The sequence below is a fragment of the Triturus cristatus genome, chromosome 1_2 (assembly GCF_964204655.1).
Source record: "Triturus cristatus chromosome 1_2, aTriCri1.1, whole genome shotgun sequence".
In the NCBI taxonomy this organism is placed as follows: Eukaryota; Metazoa; Chordata; class Amphibia; order Caudata; family Salamandridae; genus Triturus; species Triturus cristatus.
The window spans coordinates 147,403,678-147,423,867 of NC_140580.1; the positions used below are offsets into that span (position 1 = coordinate 147,403,678).

Genomic DNA, 20,190 nt, shown 5'->3' on the forward strand with positions numbered 1-20,190 from the left:
CGTTTTCGACCCATGCTTCACGGCGAACAAAGGAAAGTTCATTTTTCTTCTGCCCTGGATTTTTAATTTTTGGGGCAATTTCCAACACTGATACAACTTTCCATATTGACTTCATAATGTGGCGGCGGTACGAATAGTATTTTTTTCTTAATAAGTCGTTCTAGAAAGCTTGTCTTATGGCAGGGTATTAGTAGCTTATGTGAACCTATTGGGAATGCCAAAGGTGGCTAGGTACTGTTTTGCACATCAGTTTTTTCATAGTGGATTATCTCTAGATATTCATAGGAACAAGACACAAATGCACTAAGTGGTCACTTTAAAGGACTTTTTAGGTATTGTAACATTAGCATTGCTCTAAGTACGTTCAGAAGATACCTAAGTTTTTACACTGAGTACGGTCAATTTGTATATCATATTAATAATAACTTTGCACGTTGTGTTATACTACACTTCTGCTATTCCTACGTGCTGTAAATAGCAGTTATTACTTTTGCCCAATTTAATGATACTCAAATTTATTGACCGCTGAAGGATTGAAGGCTGAGTGTACCATGCTGGAATTCGAGCTAGTTACCTTCTTATCACTGCTGATGTCAGCGGGTAGATTAACCCAATAAACCATATTGCCATCTGCTATGTGCTCCTTAGGGGCATAGCTTTGCCAGTAAGTTTTTTTTTGGGGGGGAGTGGGGAGGTTCAGACTTACCAACGATCACGCTGGCATATCATGGTAAAAATTATCTGCGAAACTGGGCATGGTGCGGGGGGGGGCTTAAGGGACAGTGGAACAGTGGAAAGGTACAGCAGTGTGGGGTAGCAGTACTTAAATCAAAATATTTTGTGAAATACCCAATATTTTTTAAGAACTTCAAAACAGAGAGGAGAGAGTGTGCGCATGTGTATGTGTGTTTTAGTGTGTGTGTGTGTGAGCATGTAAATATCTCATGTGAAATCCAACAGATCCCTCACCCTCCCATATTGAAGGCGCCCGAACCCGACTATTTACTGTGGAATACATTTATGGGGCAGGGGGAGTAGCAACGCCCCTGATGCTCCTACAATTATGTGATTTAAATGTATACCACATAGATTCATATGTGATAGTGATGTAATTTGTCTTGAATGCATCAACAACTGCAACATTGAATTTCACTCTACTGAAAAGCACACACAAAGCAAAGTAAGCTCTGAGTACATCGGTATTCACTGAAATTCATTTCTGTTGTTCCAAAATGACACAATTTCAATCAAGTCCGTATTAGTTGGAATGGGAATTTTATGTTTTAACTTTACCTCTTCCAGATAGAGTTTCATTAAATTTGACTTGGAAATTTTGTTATTTAGCTACTTGTTAATATTTGCTAACGCGCCATGTTTCCCAAATGGCTAATCTTTCCTATCTCAAATAAGAGACACAGATTTCGAGCTGATAGCAGTTGTACAATATTGGATCATGTAACCAGGCTTTACAAAGCACCTGAACTAGGTGCTGAAATAGAGGCTGTATATGTAACTGGTCATTTCTTCAAAGCTGATTAGATGTTTATTGGCAATAGCTTGGCCACTGGACATAGTGCCATTTCATTGCAATTCATTGACGAAAACAAGGCTTGAGTCTATGTGCAAGATCATTATTAATATTGTAACTCTTGAAACATCTTCCCCATGGATATAATGCATACTGGTGATTTTCATGCATAAAATATGCTGCAGCCTAATTGTCCGTTATCACCGATGGTCTGGATGTCTGCTTTTATTAAATAAAAAAATCTATGCAGTGAAAGAAAATTGTATTTAATACTAAGTAAATTACTCAAATGCGGGCCAAGTGTGAAATATGTTTCATAACCAAGTGTCTCTTTTTTGTTAACTCTTTAGACCCTTTACAAAAGTAGCTGGGAGAAACAGAAGGAGAAAGGGTTTGAGCTGCGTCTGGATGCGCTCTCCATCCTGACCGCCAAGGCCAAGACGGATCTAGCAAGTGAAGTGAGTACAAGACACATCATCATATTGCATTGAAGAGTACACCCCACAAGACTGGGACCATACCCTGGAAAATGACAACTACGCACTCTGTTTTAGGAAGTTAGCAGCTACACAGTCTCTGTGTTGCAACAACCATTCAGGATCCACCCAGGGCTACTCAAAACTGAAACACACCATAATACTAGGGCGTGTTTGGAAAGGCATACCTCTTCGCCTCAGGCAGCTATGATGCAGCACCACATATGAAATGAGCCCTTATTAGACAAAAACATAAAGTACAACATTTTCATCCAAACCATTATGAAATGTATAATTTCAAATTACTTCATACAATTTGGGTGATGACATACAAACTTTTAATATTAGGTCCTCTTCAGCCCACAGTGGAACCTTCTTCCCCCTCAAGCTCATGCTTTCTAGATAATCAGTCTTCCAAGCAGCAGTACTGGGGACAGGTGTTATGAACAATTAATAGGGCAATCAGAGGTCATAAAGTTGCTTAAAACAAAGCATTGTAAGCCCTCCACCTAGCACAAAAACATGCTAATACTACTTTACAATGTATCAGCGAATTGATGACGTGAATATGTTAGGATGAAAAAAAATCTGCAAAGTCATGACTAACTCCAGAGCTCCTGCTAACTCACTATGCAAACCCTAGGGTGTAATTTAACTCTGGTTGAGGTATAAACTAATAAAGAAATCATGTTTACCCACAGTGGTTATGTGAGAGGGTGACACTGTAGTTTGGCACAAATCCTGGAATCCAGTTCAGTTATTGGGTCTTGTTTGCTGTTCCTAGTCCAGTGCTTAAGTGTATCAGTTAAGGCTGGGTGGGATCTGAGGTGGGAATCGATATTAAACAGTATGAGATGGGGATCGGACCAGACAATGGGTGAGATGGCTCATTTTTGGTAATGGAGTCTTTAATATGCGTTGATTCATTGCACAGTTGTCCTTTATTTCAAGAAGGTTGCTGAGGTTCTGGACTGTGGTGTCTTCTGAGTTGTTCCAGTGGATATTGAAGCCACCCAAGAACACGTCCTTCATGTCAGTTAGGGGGAACCATGTTAATAGGTCAATTAACCAGGCCTGGGCATAGTGGGCGTAGTGGGGCTACGTGGAGCAGCGCGTAGTGTGCCCAAATCTACGCACACTCGCGCGCTCCGCGTAGCCCCACTACGCGCCGCCCGCTACCCGCCCACCCTCCTTGTAAAATAATATAATGCATGATAAAATAATTAAAAGTAAAGACTTACCTGCAGCGCGGCGTCTTCGGGGATCCCTCTTCCTCGTTTCCAACTTCTTGTGACAAATGCGCATGCGCGGACGCCCGCGCATGCGCATTTCTTGCGAGAAATTGAATTGATTGAATTCCCTTCTTTAGCGGTCTAGTATTTCATTGTGATCCTCCACTGCCCGCATCTCCAAAGACTCCAGCTACTACCTGTCTGCAAAGAAGGACATAAAAAAAGACAATACGACCCAGACCATTTCTTATTTCTCACTGCCGGTTTCCTAACCTGACACATCCCCACTAAAGATAGGTACAGTCCATGTGACTACTCTAATGTGTGAAGATAATCTAGTCCAAGGGTCTCCAGCCTTTTCTGTGACAAGAGGCACTTATGTTCAATGAAAATCATCCTGGGCTACTAACCTTAGTAGTATTGTAACAGTGCCCACATAGACAAGATTGCATTATTAGCTCCCGTATGCAAGATTACTAGCAGTGATATCCTCAGTGCATCAGGGAGAGTTGCCAGCAGAAATGTTAAAAAAGGCTTTGTCAGTTTGGAATGCTTTTACATTGGTGATACATAAAAGCCATAGCTGTAATACCCCTACACCAAGATATTATTAATAAGTCTCCCCAAGGTCAACTATTTTATCATTAAGTTTTCAGCTTTGAATATACTCTGGAAATACAGCCATTTTTTTATCAAATGTTTGAACTCATGAGTTCTGAAAATACACATATTTTTGTCTTGAATGCAAACTTTCAATATCGGTGCTTAAATATTAATTCAACCAATGTAAAGCTTCTAACTTAGTAGCTCACAAGCAACTGGTTGGAGAAGCTTATCTAGTTCTACTAGACCTTACCCAAATCGGGTTACAATGGCAGTTAACAGCCTTAGATAATTAAGCTAATGTTTACAATCTAGCTTTACATATTATGACAACTAAAATAATGTATAATCAATTGGTTTATCCTGTCCATGACAGTCGATAATAAATATTAAACCTCTGGACATTGTGGAGAGCTACCAGTATATTGGGATCTTAATGTCCAATCATTTTTCTTTGTGTCTCCAGAAAAGGCTATTTCTGATGGGATTGAACAATTCCAGTCTTTAGGGTGCATGGAAGAAGAATCTGCTTTCCTTTTTTAAACGTCCACATATTAATAATCCCAACATTTACACATTATGCAAATTAATCCCAGAATTTTAATTTATGAGGAACAATGGACATAGGGCAATTGCATCTTTACTCCAGGATCTGAAGAAATCTTTACTAATGGAGGCAATTCATCTGGAAATAGATCTTAGTGGTATACGATCTATTCAGAGGTCTATGGCTAAGGCTACTGGAGGTACATTACAAATTCTAATATGGAAAGAGTTAAATGAAGATACTTTATCACATTTTTCTTTTTCTAAACACCTTAATCTTTTGTTAGAGTTGCTTGGTGTATCTAGGTCTAAGGTGATAGGTCAGTTTGATAAATCACAAAGTAATTTATGGTTAAATTGCAGAAAACTGTTAGCAATGTGATTTGTAGCTTTACCGATTAGCTGAGATACTCTACATTAGTAGTTTTACTTTCTTTTTTTTTTTTTTTAAACCGTTTATTACAAGTCTTAAAAGTATACAAGTATGGGCCCACAACCTTCCGGCCGGCCGCTAGCAATGGTAGAAACATACGACATACATTTATGGAACACGTGGCATTACAGGAGGAGCATTTCACAGTAGGTAACAATGTCAAAAGCCACATCATCCAGGCCCCATTATGCGGTTTCATTTTAAATTAAGAACAACAAAAATTAAAACCACACCCACAAGGCAACCCACAATCAAAAATAGCAGCACGTGCTCCCCAAGAGGGGGGATCCCAACTATACACAGAAGTGTGAGGAGGGGGAAGAGAACAGAGCGAGGACTGGGGGAACCCAATGCCCGGCAGCGGGGGAATGAGTCGGCTAAGGGGATGGGGCTGGCGAGGCATCAGGCAGCAGCGGTGGTGCGCAGATACCCCCTCGGTAGGCGTTCCAGGGGCCCCATACTTTCACCCATGTCCCAGGCTTACCCCTCGCCACATACACCACCTTTTCGCGAAACATGCACCAGTCCATGTGTTCTTTCCAGGCCGAGACCGTCGGGGGCCTCTGGGATCCCCACAGTTGAGCAATATCACGCTTGGCTATCATATATCCCAGAGTCACCCACCACGTCTGCGGCGCCGAGTAATCAGTCGGTTCCCACACATTCAACAGGCATCTCCTCGCTTCAGGCAACAGCGCCACATGCGTAACCAGTCGCAGCACCTCATGTACACCACGCCAGAACCCCTCTACCTCCGGGCACTCCCACAAAATATGCATAAAGGTCCCCAAAGCACCACACCCACGCTTACACAACCCATCTCCAGCATAGCCCATACGCAGAAGCTTTGGCCCCGTCATGTAGACCCGGTGGAGTATCTTGAGCTGGACGAAGCGAAGGCGAGCCGGTATGGCCACCTCCTTCGGGGAGGCCACCGCGGAGGTCCAGTCCTCGTCGTCCAACTCCAGCCCGTCGGCAACCCAAGCCGCACGAAGGGCAGTCAACAGGCCCGAGCGGTCGTTTATGAGCTTTTTGTATATAAGTGAGATCGTGCTGTCCGGGACGTGCCCATCCAGCATTCTATCCTCCAGGGGGGAATATTCCGGGATGGAGGCAGCGTCCGAGAAGACGGAGCCCAGCGCATGACGGACCTGCAAATACCGAAAGTATTCACTGCCCTGCAACTGAAATTCCGTCTGCAGCATATCGAACGTTTTAAATCCTCCCCTCGTCCAAAGATCCCCCACTTTACTGATACCTATTATGTCCCACTTCTCGAAGCCCTTAGAGGTCCACAGGGAACCTAACCGCTCAGACGCGTATAGAGGTGATGCCCGGGTCAAACGGTCCTTCCACCCCATAGCTGCATTGGCCGCGTGCCAGACTTGCACCATAACACGCGTGGGGCCCGTCAGACGAGCGTCGGGCGCGCTAGAGTAGAGCGCTCGATTGTAGTCGCCACCTGGCAGGAGCATCTTGTCCATTTCAAATGCCGGGTTTAAGGCGGGCCCGTAGAGGCCATGGTTAATGGCAGCGAGCTGGGAGGCCCAATAGTACCGTTTAATATCCGGGAGGGCAATCCCCCCGTCAAACCATGGGAGCGTCAGCTTAGCCAGAGCAATGCGCGGCCTCCCGTCCCAGAACAGGCGGCGTTGCAGACTCTCCACCTCACGGAAGTAGCGCGCCGGGACCAAGTCCATAGTGTTCTGCAAAGCGTACAGAAAACGCGGCAGAGACATCATCTTGAACAATGCCGCCCGGCCGAGCGGCGAAAGCGGCAGGCGCCGCCAGTGTGCGACATCTACCCGCAGACGCTGGAGGGGGGGAAGCAGATTCCGTTCATACCGGGCCTCCGGGTCCAGAGTAATGAAGACACCCAGGTACCGAAATCCCTGCGGGGCGATCTGGATCGGACAGCCCCGCGGGAGAATAGGAGCCTCCCCAGAGAGAACATACACACACGATTTAGCCCAGTTGATGACGAGACCGGAGTTACGACCAAACGAGTGTAAAACATCAACTAGCACTATAAGTGATTTACGTGGGGAGGCTAGGTACAGAAGGATGTCATCAGCGTATAGGGATACGCGGTCCTCATACTTGGGGGTCCAACGGAGACCACGGATGGAAGGCTCCCACCGCAGCCACTCCGCCAGGGGCTCCAAGGCAAGCGCAAAAAGAAGCGGCGACAAGGGACAGCCCTGTCGCGTGCCCCGGCCCAGCTCAAACGGGGCCGATACTCTTCCGTTCACGACCACCTGCGCCAATGGGCCCGCATACAACAGTTTGACCCAACTGATGAATCCTGGGCCAAATCCGAACTTCGCAAGCATCGCCCAGATGTATGGCCACTCAAGCGTGTCAAACGCCATGGTGGCGTCTAAGGACGCCAAAATGGCCGGTTCCCGTATAAATGGGACGCGCGCAAGCACCCCATGCAAACGCCGCAGATTAAGGGCTGTATTGCGATGGGAAATAAAGCCAGACTGGTCCTGATGAACCAGATCTCCCACCACACCGACCAGCCGATTGGCGAGTACCTTAGCGAGAATTTTGGGCTCCGCATTCAGTAATGAGATAGGCCGATAAGAAGTAACCCGATCCCGAGGTCTCCCTTCCTTGTGGATCACCACGATTGTAGCCAGACGCTGGTCAAGCGGGAGGGAGCCCAGCGAGTGGGCCGCGAGGAACATTGCGCGGAGGTGAGGCGCCAATGTATCCGGTCGCAGCTTATACAGCTCGATAGGGATACCGTTCGGGCCCATGGCCTTGCCAGAAGCGACCGAGCGTATGGCGAGGGCGATTTCGTCGGAGGTGGGAGCGGCGTCCAGCGACACCCTGTCCTCCCCGGACAGGGAAGGCAGCGCAATATCCCTGAGCAGGGCACGGGAATCCTCTTCCGAGCAAGAAGAGACCGGGGAATACACCTCGCGGAAATACTCCGCGAAACAGGAGACAATTTCTTCTGGCTCAGTTACACACACACCATTCGTTTTCTCAATCAGCGGGACCACACGATTCGCTCTCTCCTTTTTATCCAACCACGCTATCAGTTTACCAGCCTTATCACCCACATCATACAGTCGCCCCTGTTGCTCTCTACTAAGGCCCCTGGCCGCCTCCGTAACGAGGGCCCTATAAGCCGCCTGTTTGAGCTGGAGGACATGTAGTGCAGCATCCGTCACCCCATCTTCTAGATTACCCTCCAGCTCAGCTATTTCAGCCTCCACCCGGGTCACCTCCTCCCGCTCGCGCCTCCGGGCGTGGGAAATAAGGGATAGGGCCTCCCCTCTAAGTACTGTTTTGAAGGCCTCCCACAGGGGGATAGCTGAAGGCACTGACCCCACATTCTCCTCAAAATAGCGCTGGAGGGATTTAATCAAGTCAGCGCGAATGGTGGGGTCGCGCAGGTACCAGGAATTGATTGGGACCACCCTGTTCTCAGCCCTCGGAAAGACATCAAAATGCAACAATAGCGGGGAGTGGTCCGAGATACCCCGTGCCAAATGGCGCACCTCCCCCACCCTCCCGACATGGGCCGCCGGGACAAGGACATAATCAAGCCGTGAGAGACTACCATGGGCCCCCGAGTGGAAAGTGTATTGCAGCTGCGTGGGATGTTTTAAGCGCCAGCAGTCCACCAATCCCAGTGTATCCAAGAGGCCGGATAGCCACGCCTGTGCCCGGGGGAGGTCCCTAGGGGGGTGACGATCCACGGTCCCAGAAACCACCACGTTGAAATCCCCCCCCACCACCAGAAGCCCCCCCGGAAGGCCAAGGAGGAGGCGCCCCAGATCTGCAAAGGTGGTCGACTGCAACCCCGGTGGGACGTACACTGACACAAAGACAACCACTTTGCCCTCCATTCTACCCACCAAGACAGTGTAACGTCCCCTGTCATCGTGGAGCACCTCATCAATTTCTAACGGGAGCGAGTTCTTTACCATGATACCCACACCCCTCGAGCCTGACGTGAAGCCCGAGTGGGCCACGAGGCGGTAGCCACGCCGATTCATGGCGCAGAAGGAATTGCCAATAAGGTGTGTCTCCTGCAGGAAGACCACATCAGGCGAGAGTCGCTTCAGATACTGTAGGACCACACCTCGTTTGATCCTGTCCCCCAGTCCATTGACGTTCCAAGACAACAAAGTTAATTCCCTACCCCCCATCATACACAGAAACCATCATTCGTCCCCCCGAGAGCACAGTAGAACCAACACAAAAAAGGGTTGCCTTGTGATAATAACGAACAACACCCCATCCATGCCCACCCACCCCAACAAAACTCCCCCCTCCCTGCACCCCTGCATGAGCCCAGACAGCCCCCCCAACATGCAGTGTGCCTGTCGCCCCATAGATAGTTAAACTAACTAGACCCCCAGAGGAGGAGGGAGAACCCCCAAGAGACCCCACACAACCTCCATAGGAGGGGAACTTAAGCAATCCGACGTATAGTCAAAAGTGGCATCATTTTTGTCCCGAGCGCGGCCTAACATTAGTCCCTCAGTCTTGATCCGGCGGGCCCTCTCCCCCGGCCGCTCCCCCCCGCCACCCCGATCCCGATCTCCAGACAGAGTATCCAGCCAGTCCCCGGCCGCTTCGGGACGATCAAAAAAGTGTGTGCGACCTTCCACCTCCACTGGTGTATTTGAGATTTAGGTCCCTAAGACGGCGTTTGACACCAAGGAAGCTCAGTCTCTGCTTCTGGACCGCAGGGGTGAAATCAGGATAGAAATTAATGTCCATATTGTCAAGTCTAATCGGTCCCTGTAGTCTGGAGGATTGCAGGATAGCGTCTCTGTCCCGAAAATTAAAAATCCGGGCGATGAGAGGTCTCGGAGCGGCTCCGACCTTAGGCCTTCCCCCGGGAACCCTGTGGGCCCTCTCCACAGCAAAGAATTTACTCAGCCCCCGTGGCTGGAGATGGGTAACAATCAGGTCTTCCACGAAAAGGTCCGCCGCCGCTTCCTCACGTCCCTCAGGCACCCCGATGATACGGATGTTGTTCCTCCGGGCCCGACTCTCGTAGTCCTCCAGGCGACGATCCATCAGCGCACTCGCCCGAGCAAGCCGGCGCACCTCCGTTTGCAGGGCCGCCACATCTGTCGTAAGGCCCGATGCGGTGTGGGCCAAAGAATCGACTCGGTCGTTGGTCTTGGAGAGATCGGCCCTTATCAGGCCAACATCTACGAGGACCGAGTCGATCTTCTGCGCCAGTGTGTCAAAACGCTGGCCCACAGAGGCCTTCATCTCGGCGATGGCGCCCATGACATCCCGCAGAGTCAGATCCGTGGGCAGATCGGGGGCATCAGTAGGGCCCTCAGGGGACCTGCGTGGCACCTCAGGAGATCCCTTCTGGAGGGTATAGCGATCCATGCTGTTGGACTGATGGGCTGCGCCACGCCGGGTCGATTTTACCTTTGCCCGATCGCCATCTTGTTTCGTGGCCATGGTCCCAGTCTCCCGATCGCACCAGCCACGTCGTGAAGGGCGGGCAAGCCGGTCCACGGGCTCCGGGGGGGTGCCATCCCAGATCTGCGGGGCGGATCACAGCCGGCGGGCAGGCAGGGTCCCCCAGCGAGGCCACACCAACACACAAAGCCCCGCGACCCAACCTCGGATAGACAGCAAGGAGGGTGCGAAAGCGAAAGTGAAAGTGTGGGTTACGCGAGCCACCAAGCCCTATCCGCCGCTGTTATTCACTTTGTCACTGGATCGCCCCACAACGCAAATCCGGGGTTCGGCTAGGAGAAGGCCGCAAACCTCAATCGGTGCTAAAGTCGGTGTCCGAGGTCCGATTTGGAAGCGGAAAACGGGCGCCACCTCAGCTCGGGCTCACCAACACAGTCCCCTCATCTGGGACAGGATATGTTCAGGATAGTCATAGGAGGTCGCGGAAGTCCTCGGGAGCCTCGCACCTACGCGGCCATCTTGGTTGCGCGCTAGGCTCCTCCTAGTTTTACTTTCTTAATCTTATATTTTATATCCAGCCAAAACTTTACCCTGTTGTGAGCACATTTTTATTAATTTTAAACTGTGGAGTTTACTGATTGATGAAACATGTGGTTGAAATATAGCATAGGTATCAAACATGTCATTGTAATGGTTCTAATCACAACATGAATCGCATTCTAATATATTATCCACGGTTATTAATGTAAGAGATGTTTTAAGGCATAGGCAAAGTGGACTCTGCCCCAGGTCCACAGTCTTTTAGGGGGGCCCCTGATAGTGCCAGCTATGTTCTGCAGAGTTTGAAAAATTCTTTGAATAATTCTCAAAATGTTTTTGAACAGATTGTTGCAACTAGCTTTTTTGTATCATTTATTTTTTAATCTGTGAGAATCTATTACAGACATGTTGCAGACAAAATGTGTTTATTCATGCAACATCCATATAAAAAGTTTCTTTTTGATCAATACAGGACTTCACATATGAGAAATGGGAGGGTGTGACGGAGATGATTTACAGTAATATTAATGAGCTGCTGCTGTGTAACAATACTGAAAACACACATCACTATCCCTGAATATCAAATATACACACATTTAGAATTTGACCAAAGAGGGCATGAAAGGGCTTAAACTGGATCATAAAATCAAAGCTGTTCTGAACAGGAAACCCCAATATACATTTGGCCCAGGGCCACAAAAATCCTTAAAATGTCCCTGATTAATGTTTCAGTCTAGATAGGGATCATTGATTTTTAAATCTCTCCTGATTTGTTTTATTGCAAATGCTTTAAAACGTTTGTATTGTCAAGACTCAGCCAATGAAGGTTGTCATCTTAAAATGTTTTAATATCTTTTTTTTGTTATTCTGAATGCATTTCATTTTAATTATTTAAGGTGTATTTCTGTGTTAATGTTAACTAATAAATAAATGAAATAAAATGAAAATATCAGCTTTTAGACCTGAATTCCAGGTCAAGATGCAAGGAGCATCACTTATGGGGGGGGGGCTGTAATTGAGGCTCCTATAGTGATTCTTGCAATTATTCCTAACCACTAATTTGCCTTCGCGGCAATTTACTCAATCTTACTGATAATCCTTTAAATGTAAATTGGCTATGGGTGTCTGTTAGAGTTAATAGCTGGTGGATTGTGCCTGTTATAAACCACAGTTGGATAACATGTTTTACATTGTCAATGGGTGTTACACAAACATTCAGTCCATAAAGGACGGTGAAGATCGAAGTTCTTCTAAATGCCACTTCATCTTACACAATGGGCAATCAAAGTACATACAATATACCTTTCAAAACTTCTGTTTTTTTCATAATATTGCGCCACCATCAGGGTGAACCATCACTATTTTAGTACTGCTGAAAAAAGATTTGACAGCCATAAAATTCAACTTTCTGCCAATTGCCCACCATTGTGCAAATTCATAGAGGGTAAGAACGAGAGGTTTTCTTTATTTCTTACCAAACTGCAAGAAGCATCTGCGCACTCTGATCAGAAACCTTTTTATACTGTTGCATTAGGGGTTTGTTTCCCTGACATCATGTAACATATGTTCTAAACTGGCAATCCAAACCTATCCCTCTCCTTTCCCATCTTTAAAGTCTCTCTCTCTTTTTAACATATAACACTTATGATTAGGCCACAAAAACATAAAACATACTGTCAGTTTTCAGACTGGGAATACTTCGTCTGGTGATACAGAATCAGTCAATACTATAATCATTGATAATATCTTTATTTGTGAAGAAAAAATCAACAATGAAGATTGTGACTATTTAATACTTTTATAAAAAGCCTATTAATATATCATTATTAACTTCCTTAGGCCGAACATTCTCTTTGAGGCGCCAATTTGTTCATTTTAGTTACCTTAATTTATTAGCATTTATAATCGTTAGCCTCCAGCCTTGTCATTGATTTGTCAAGTTGTATGCAGAACTAGGCGAGTAGGGATTTGGATTAGGAATTTAAGGGCAGGTTTATACTCAGGCTTCGTTCTAACACTACTACCCTTGTGTGCTTTCTACCTAAAAAGGAGACGCAGCCTTGATTAGCATTGCAGTGGAGCAGAGCACCACTGGTTGGTTGATGCTGAGACCTGTTACTCTATGTACTAGGTTCTGACATTTGGGACAAATCCCTTTTTTGGAATCTGGAGCAGGGTGTAATTAGCTCTTCATCAAATACTTTGCTCTTTTAAAGAGAATTAATTTAATAGAGCTGAGTGTGTAGGTCACAATGTATTGTAATGTTTATTTGAGGAGAAGTGAGATTGATGCCCTTTTGAAGAAAGAATGAGCAAAACATGGAAATAAAGTGAACTAATGGAGTGAACTAGAAAGCTCTTTGCATGGTGGTGTAAGTTTAGAAATTCTGGGCCTGATTCTCAAACTGCATTTTGTAGTAAATAAAGTAGTACACCAGTAGTACTACGTATGTACTCCAAATACCAATTAACAAACCTATTAGTGGAAATTTCCACCTCCCTTATTTTTTCTATGAGGTGATCTCCACATGTAAGTTTACTACTTACTAGTAAATGTGGAAGGGAATATTTACTACGAAATGGAAGAAGTTTATGGAAAGGTAATGAGGGGTTTAGGGACTGATTGACTCATGTACTTACTCACAAAAGAGTAAGCACTTTTCTGCTCACAAACGACACTTCTAGAGTTACTACAGGACTAAAGGTGACAAAACAGTAATAAACACACTTCATCCCAGCTTTGCAGTACATCAGGCACCACACATGGCCACTGACAGGTACTGCAACACAGACCCATAGAAAATAATGGTGGCCGGCACTTAAAATGACACCTTGAATCAAACTCTTTATAAATTAATATTTTGTTTAGTATTTAAAAATCTATATACTTAATAAACAATTATATTATTATGTTAAACATTTGTAATAAACTTAATTTCAAAATTAAATTAAGTTCAACCATCAAACTTTTGTTAAAAGATGAACAATAATTTAAATTAATTCAATACAGCATTTAATGAAATGTAATACATATTAAATATTACTGTGGGTGGGATTTGTTATTATTCTTTAAGAAATATTATTTCTAAAATAACTAAATACATTTACATTAATTATTTAATACTCATTTACTTCAATCAGTTAATGTGCTGTAAAAGTTTACATTATTAGTCACATGTTAATAATAAATATTTAAAATAATTTTACGTTTATAGTATATGTAATTCTTTAAAAAAACATAATAGACTTGAATCGTTTTCCTAATACTTTCCCTTATGGAGATTTCACCCACAGGTGGAGAGATCTCCACCTATATTTGTGAAAAGTTACAAATAGCAACTTTACAATCGTAAATTTACTTTTAGATGTCTCCATCCCCTGGTTTCAAAGGGTGGAGACATGTAAGTCTACACTGCAGTTTACATCTACACTCTGAAATTGTAAACAGCAAAAAAGTGTTGATGTACTCCTAAGTACACGAGTACATTTACCCATGAGTAAATCCGCTTCTGCAAATTTGCATTTATGAAGGGCACGCCGTAATCTTAGGACTTAACCAAAAATTATTAAGTCAGATTCTTGCTTGGTTAAGTAGTTGTTCTGCATCTTGACCATCCATAATTTCGAGATGACATCTTTGTTGACTTTGTTTATAATATGTGTTATGCTAAGGAATTTAAGTCACCAACATACCACATCAGTGGCCTAATTTACTCATTAACTAGCCCACAATCTAAGATCTCATCCTTTGGGCATCCTTCCTGGGAAAAGATCAGCATAGGAAAGTTAACCACAATGTTGATTGATACTGTTTGAAATTAGTGCATTTGTGGTACTATGTGACACTGTAGATGAACTGAGGAATTAATCTCTAAAGTCTGCTGCTAGATACCATCTGGCAATTTTATTATTACTACTACTGCATGACAAACTACTTTCTTTATTTTTTTCTTTTTTGGTTCTAGATAAAGTACAAGGAAGATTATGAGAAGACCAAGGGGAAGTTGATTGGCTTTAAGGGGGTAAAGGGTGACTCACAGATGGCACATTCGCTCCAGATGTCAAAGCTACAAAGTGACCTGGAGTATAAGAGGGGATTTGAGGATGCAAAGACCCACTTCCACGTCTCCATGGACATGATGGATTTGGTACATGCCAAGAGAGCTCAGAATTTGGCCACAAGCCAAGGCTACAAAACAAGTCTGCACCATTACAGTGTCCTGCCTACAGATATGAGATTGGAGTGGGCAAGGAGAGTCTATGCCCTGCAAAGTGCTGTAAGTTCAGAAAGCTGCAATATTTGTCTTTTATACTTTATGCAGTAAAATTAGGGACTAGCATAACCAAGTTTATGTGGATGTCAATTATGTGTAGACTTCAATGGTGGCCTTGGAACTATAAGCAACATTTATTTCAGTGTGTTCATCCAAGATCCCTAGTGTACTATGTCAGTGCATTAAGGTAATCTCACTGCCTACAGGATTATTTGGTTAGGGGCAGGCAAATTGTATACATGTCTGCAAGAAAGTGTTACGTGTTCCCTGAGTGCTCTTTGTCAAACTGAATAGCTGATGATCCTGCCACAATTATTCCACCACTGCCCGATCCATCCTTTCTCACTCTTATCTTGAGTCAGAAGCCACTGGTTAAGTGAGACAGGCGAATGAGGGGGAGTAGTGAGCCACAGACTTTGATGGAGGTGTTGCCGTCACCTAAGTCTGAATAGAGTCAAACATGCACTTAAAATGTGTTATTGTTAACAAAACAAACTTAGTGGTACTCATTTTATCAACCTTTAATGGGTGATGGGCTGAGGAGGATGCTACGTTTTGAACCAGTGACTCTCTAGTTGCACACCCATTTTTGGTGTAGATGCATTAACTCTTTGAGCTATCTTTTCTGCATTTGAGCAGACCATTCCTCACTAAGCCTTCCCCTTCTTAATCTGTTTCCCAGAAGAAAAGGTACAAAAGAATCTCATTTTGGGTACTTTGAGGGTTCTTAATCTCCAATTTTCTGATAGAAACAAGCAAACAGAAAAGATGTCTTTCTTTGGTTACACCACCATTAAGCCGTTAACACTGGTCTTTGGATAGTCTATATAGGCCTGGTAGTCCTGAGTGAGCAAGTTAGTGAATGAAGTGATTGATTCATAAATACAGTGTGTATAGCCAACACCGTGGAATGAATGGCCTCTTGATGCATTCCTGTAATTACTTTCCCTTTATAAATGCACCTGAAAGAGAGCCATGAACGTAACTTTATTTCTGATGCACCAGTGCCACTAAAAGGAGCGCATTTGGAAGAAGGTTGTATACTTAGGACCACTAGACACTAAAATGCAAATAGATCTTTGGTGGCGATAAACTTTTTTTCATGTGTTTTAAACCATGATATGTTCTTTAAAGATTGCCAGAGTTCCTCCATTAAGATCCAAAGATGAATTTATAGCTATAAATTCTGAATCCCACAAACTTTCCTTTGAAGGGCTTCACATTCAACCAGCACAGCAATCTTTCTCCTTGTAACTCAAAAGTGAGCTTGTAAAACCTGTTCTGCAGGACAACAGCCAAGTTTCACTTTAAAAATGTGCAGTTCACGAATTGATTGCTTTACATGGCATGCATGGTCTTTTTGCTTTATTATGTAAGAATGTGGAGCATATCGTCTTGTGATGTGGCCTTTTGCCTTTCCTTTGCCAGAATCTTTGGTTAGAATGTTTGTTGTGGTGAGTGTTCTGGAGGACAGTTCCATGAACTCAATATGGTTAGTCAGACAAGTGGTCTGAATATGGTTGGAGGTTAAGAGTAATTAGAAGGAGCCACTTCACAAAACTTCAGCAAGTAACCCAAAGCAGTGCATGGACATGTGAGATACCCTGCACAAACATGAGGTACGAGCCACTATGACTGTGCTGAGAATGCGCGACCTGGACTGTTAATATCTCAGCACTGGAGTGTGGTGGAAAACTGAGATGACAGTCTTTTAAAAGTAGATTGGGGCCATTTTTCGTTTTGGTTTCATGTCAAATGCTTTCTGGATTGTTGTTCTGTGAACCAGTAGGTGTTTAATGTGTTGATAGTTGGCAAAGTCATCAGGATTTATATTTGCTTTTTTCAGTAGTGAGAGAGTCTATTTAGTTTTGAGTGCTTCAGGTAAGAGGCCTTATCTGAGGGATTCAGTGACCATGCTGAGGAGTGGCGAGAGTGCTTCTCTGTACAGTGATTTCACAATGGAGAATGGGAGAATGTTGACCACATATATGGCCACTGTGTGTAGTGAATATGGCAGCATGGTCAGCATGTGTGCAAATTTTGAAGGGTGCACTTCACTGTGTTGTGGGAGGAATGCAAAAGATGGCAGTAAATTGTATGGTGTTGATGTGCTGTTGAGTAGATTGAAAGGTCTGGTATCAGATTGACGCAACACAAGCATAAATGCTTCTATTATGGGCTCTGCAATAGATGACTTATGTTGTGTGTATGTTATGTAGTTATATGTTATGGTATGTTAAACAAATTCACAAAGCACATGGCTTCCCCAAGAGGCTTCACAGTGCTTTCATTGCAGCTGGAACATACTAACAGAAATTAGAATATTCTAGTTTTCAGTAGCTTACAGAACCTCACTGGCATCGTGATCACTTCAGCCACGCCTGTCACCTGGAATAACCACGCCGCCGTCCACTTCTTGATCAACACCCTCCCAACAAAAAAAAATGACTCTACAGGCCTGGCCAGTCGCAGCTGGAACAGCATCACTGAACCGGATTGGTCCCACACCCTATGCCAGAACTAGCTCAACCCAACTGGAAACGTAACCAGCAAAATCAACCAGTTCAACAAGTGTCTCAATGACTGCTGCGACTCCCAGGCACCCTGCAAACATAGCCACCAGAAAAGAACCTGGAGGCATGCCAACTGATACACAGAGGAACTCCAATCAACCAAGCGCTACTTCAAACAACTGTAACAAGATGGAGAACCAATCAGAATTCAACCGACAAGACCACCTTCAGAGCAGAGAGCAGAGAGATAGTACCACCAACCAATCAGAGAACCCAAGAAAAGGGCCCTAGCTGAGTGCATTGAACATAGCTCTAACAGCAGCAAAGAGATCACTGCACTGGCATGCACCATCAAAAGCATCACCCCCTCCCAAGAATTTTGTGACAATATAGGGGAATTCTTGAGGAACAAAATTGCAACTATCTAAAGCAACTTCAACCCACAACCGAACCGTAGCAGTCTTGTCTCCTGCCTATCCACAGGAAATGCGATGAATCAATCACCATGGATGAAACAGCTGATATCATGAGAACCATCCACTCCGGAGCCCCAATGGACCCTGCCCCCACCATGTCTATAAATTGGGTGCCTCCATGGTCAGTGAAGCACTCACCCACATCCTAAACACTTCCATCGCCACTGCCACCATCCCAGAAGCCTGTAAACATGCCGCAGTCAATGTACTACTAAAGGAACCTTCTGCAGACCCCACACACTCACAGACCACCTCGACCTACACCAGCTCTTGGATATCACTCATTCATGTTTTAGATCCAACTGCAGCACTGAGACAGCCCTCATTGCTGTAACGGACTACATCAGGATGATCCTTGATTGAGGAGAAACAGCGGTTCTCAGCCTGCTTGACCTCTCAGCGTCCTTCAACACAGTCTACTACTCCACCCTGATCAGAAGACTCCATAAGACAGGCATCCAAGCTCCCGACCTCAACTGGATCTTCCTTTCCTCACTGGAAGAGCACAGAAAGTCATCATGCCACCCTATATTTCAAAAGACAGGAACCTCATCTGTGGAGTCCCCCAAGTATCGTATCTCAACCCGCCCCTAATCAACGTCTACATGACTCCCCTAGCCAACATCGTCAGGTCACATAGCATTAACATTCTCTCCTATGCAGACAATATTCTACTGATGCTCTCCCTTATGGACAAGATACCAGTGACAAGACCCACTTCGCCACCTGCATAACCAAAGTAGCTCCCACTGCCATCCCGAACCCTTGGAATCATCTTATTCAATGAACTCACATGACTGCCCAGGTCAACTCTGACCTCCACCTACTTCCACATCTTGATGATGTTTTGAAAAATCTTCAAGTGGCTACCAGAGAACACCAGGAAAACAGTCAGACAGGCACTCATAGCCATCAGACTCGACTAAGAAATCACACTCTATACTGGAATCACCAAACAGCACCTGAACAGACTCTAAACCATAGAGAACACATCAGCAAGGCTCGTCTTCAACTTATCTCACCACAGCCAGATCTCACCACACCTCAGAGAACTCCACTGACTCCCCATACACAAACATGCCCAATTCAAAATCCTCACACACATAAAAAGCACTACACAACATTACCCTATATACCTCTGTAGCCGTATACATTTTCACCGAACGTCCAGACACCTTCGCTCTGCAGGCCTCTCACTACCTCTCATTCCCTTCATACACAGTAGCAGAGGAGGAAGTCGTGCCTTATCTTACATCTCCCCCAAAGCATGGAATGACCTCCCACAGAACATCAGAGCTCTTGACTTCTGCAAGAAGCTGAAGACCTGGCTTTTTGAATAACCTTCAGGGAGTCCTCTGCCTACCCTCCTGGTAAGCACCTTGATACACTCATGGGTGATTAGTGTGCTATACAGTTTGACATAACATATCATAACATGACAGATGCACTTTCTTTGTGAAAGAGGAAGAGAATTCCAGAGTTTGCAATCCAAAAAAGTGAAGGAGCACACTCGCTGTCTGGCCTGGTCGGGGGATAATTGCTAGATTCTGGCTGTCAGAATGAAAAATGCGGTTGAGATATAGGAGTGAACCAGTGACCTTAGAAACTGCAGTCCTGTCTGGGACATGGCTTTAAACATGTAGCATAAAGCTTCAAATGTAATGTGCTTGTCTGTAGTCAGCCAATGAAGATCACACAGTTCAAACGAAACAGATATGTTTTAGAATGAGACATAACAGATGAACTGTGACGTTCTGAATAATCTCCAGCCTTTTAACAGATGGTTTAGCAGCCCCCAGGTGAAGTACATAATCAAGGCAAGAGATGATTAAGTCCTGAATAATTGTCCTTTGGGCAGTAATAGGCAGAAGCCATACGTTTTTTTAAAGCATTTAAACAGGCTAAATCAGCTGACAGATACCTTATTTATTTGATGATCCATAGTGAGTTTGGTTTCCAACCACAATCTAAGACCTTAAACCACCTGACTTGCTGTAGGCAGAGGACCAAGATCCTCAGGCCACCATCTCGGTGCCCAAAAATGGGTCTGGGTTCCCGCCACAAGAATCTCAGTCTTACTCCCATGAAGTTTAAAACAGTTGTTCCCCATTCACCGTGTGACTCCCTTAATGCAGGCACTCAGATTGGAGGGCCTAT

The 20,190-nt window shown here is 44.8% G+C and overlaps 1 protein-coding gene across 1 annotated transcript in view; it reads left to right on the forward strand.

Moving 5' to 3' along the window:
- The window catches only part of NRAP (nebulin related anchoring protein), a 289,660-nt gene that overhangs the window by 164,824 nt on the left and 104,646 nt on the right, over positions 1 to 20,190 (forward strand). The window contains exons 23-24 of the mRNA XM_085603355.1: positions 1,879 to 1,986; positions 14,736 to 15,047. Of these exons, the coding sequence (XP_085459481.1) occupies positions 1,879 to 1,986; positions 14,736 to 15,047 (420 nt within the window). The remainder of the gene's footprint in view (positions 1 to 1,878; positions 1,987 to 14,735; positions 15,048 to 20,190) is intronic.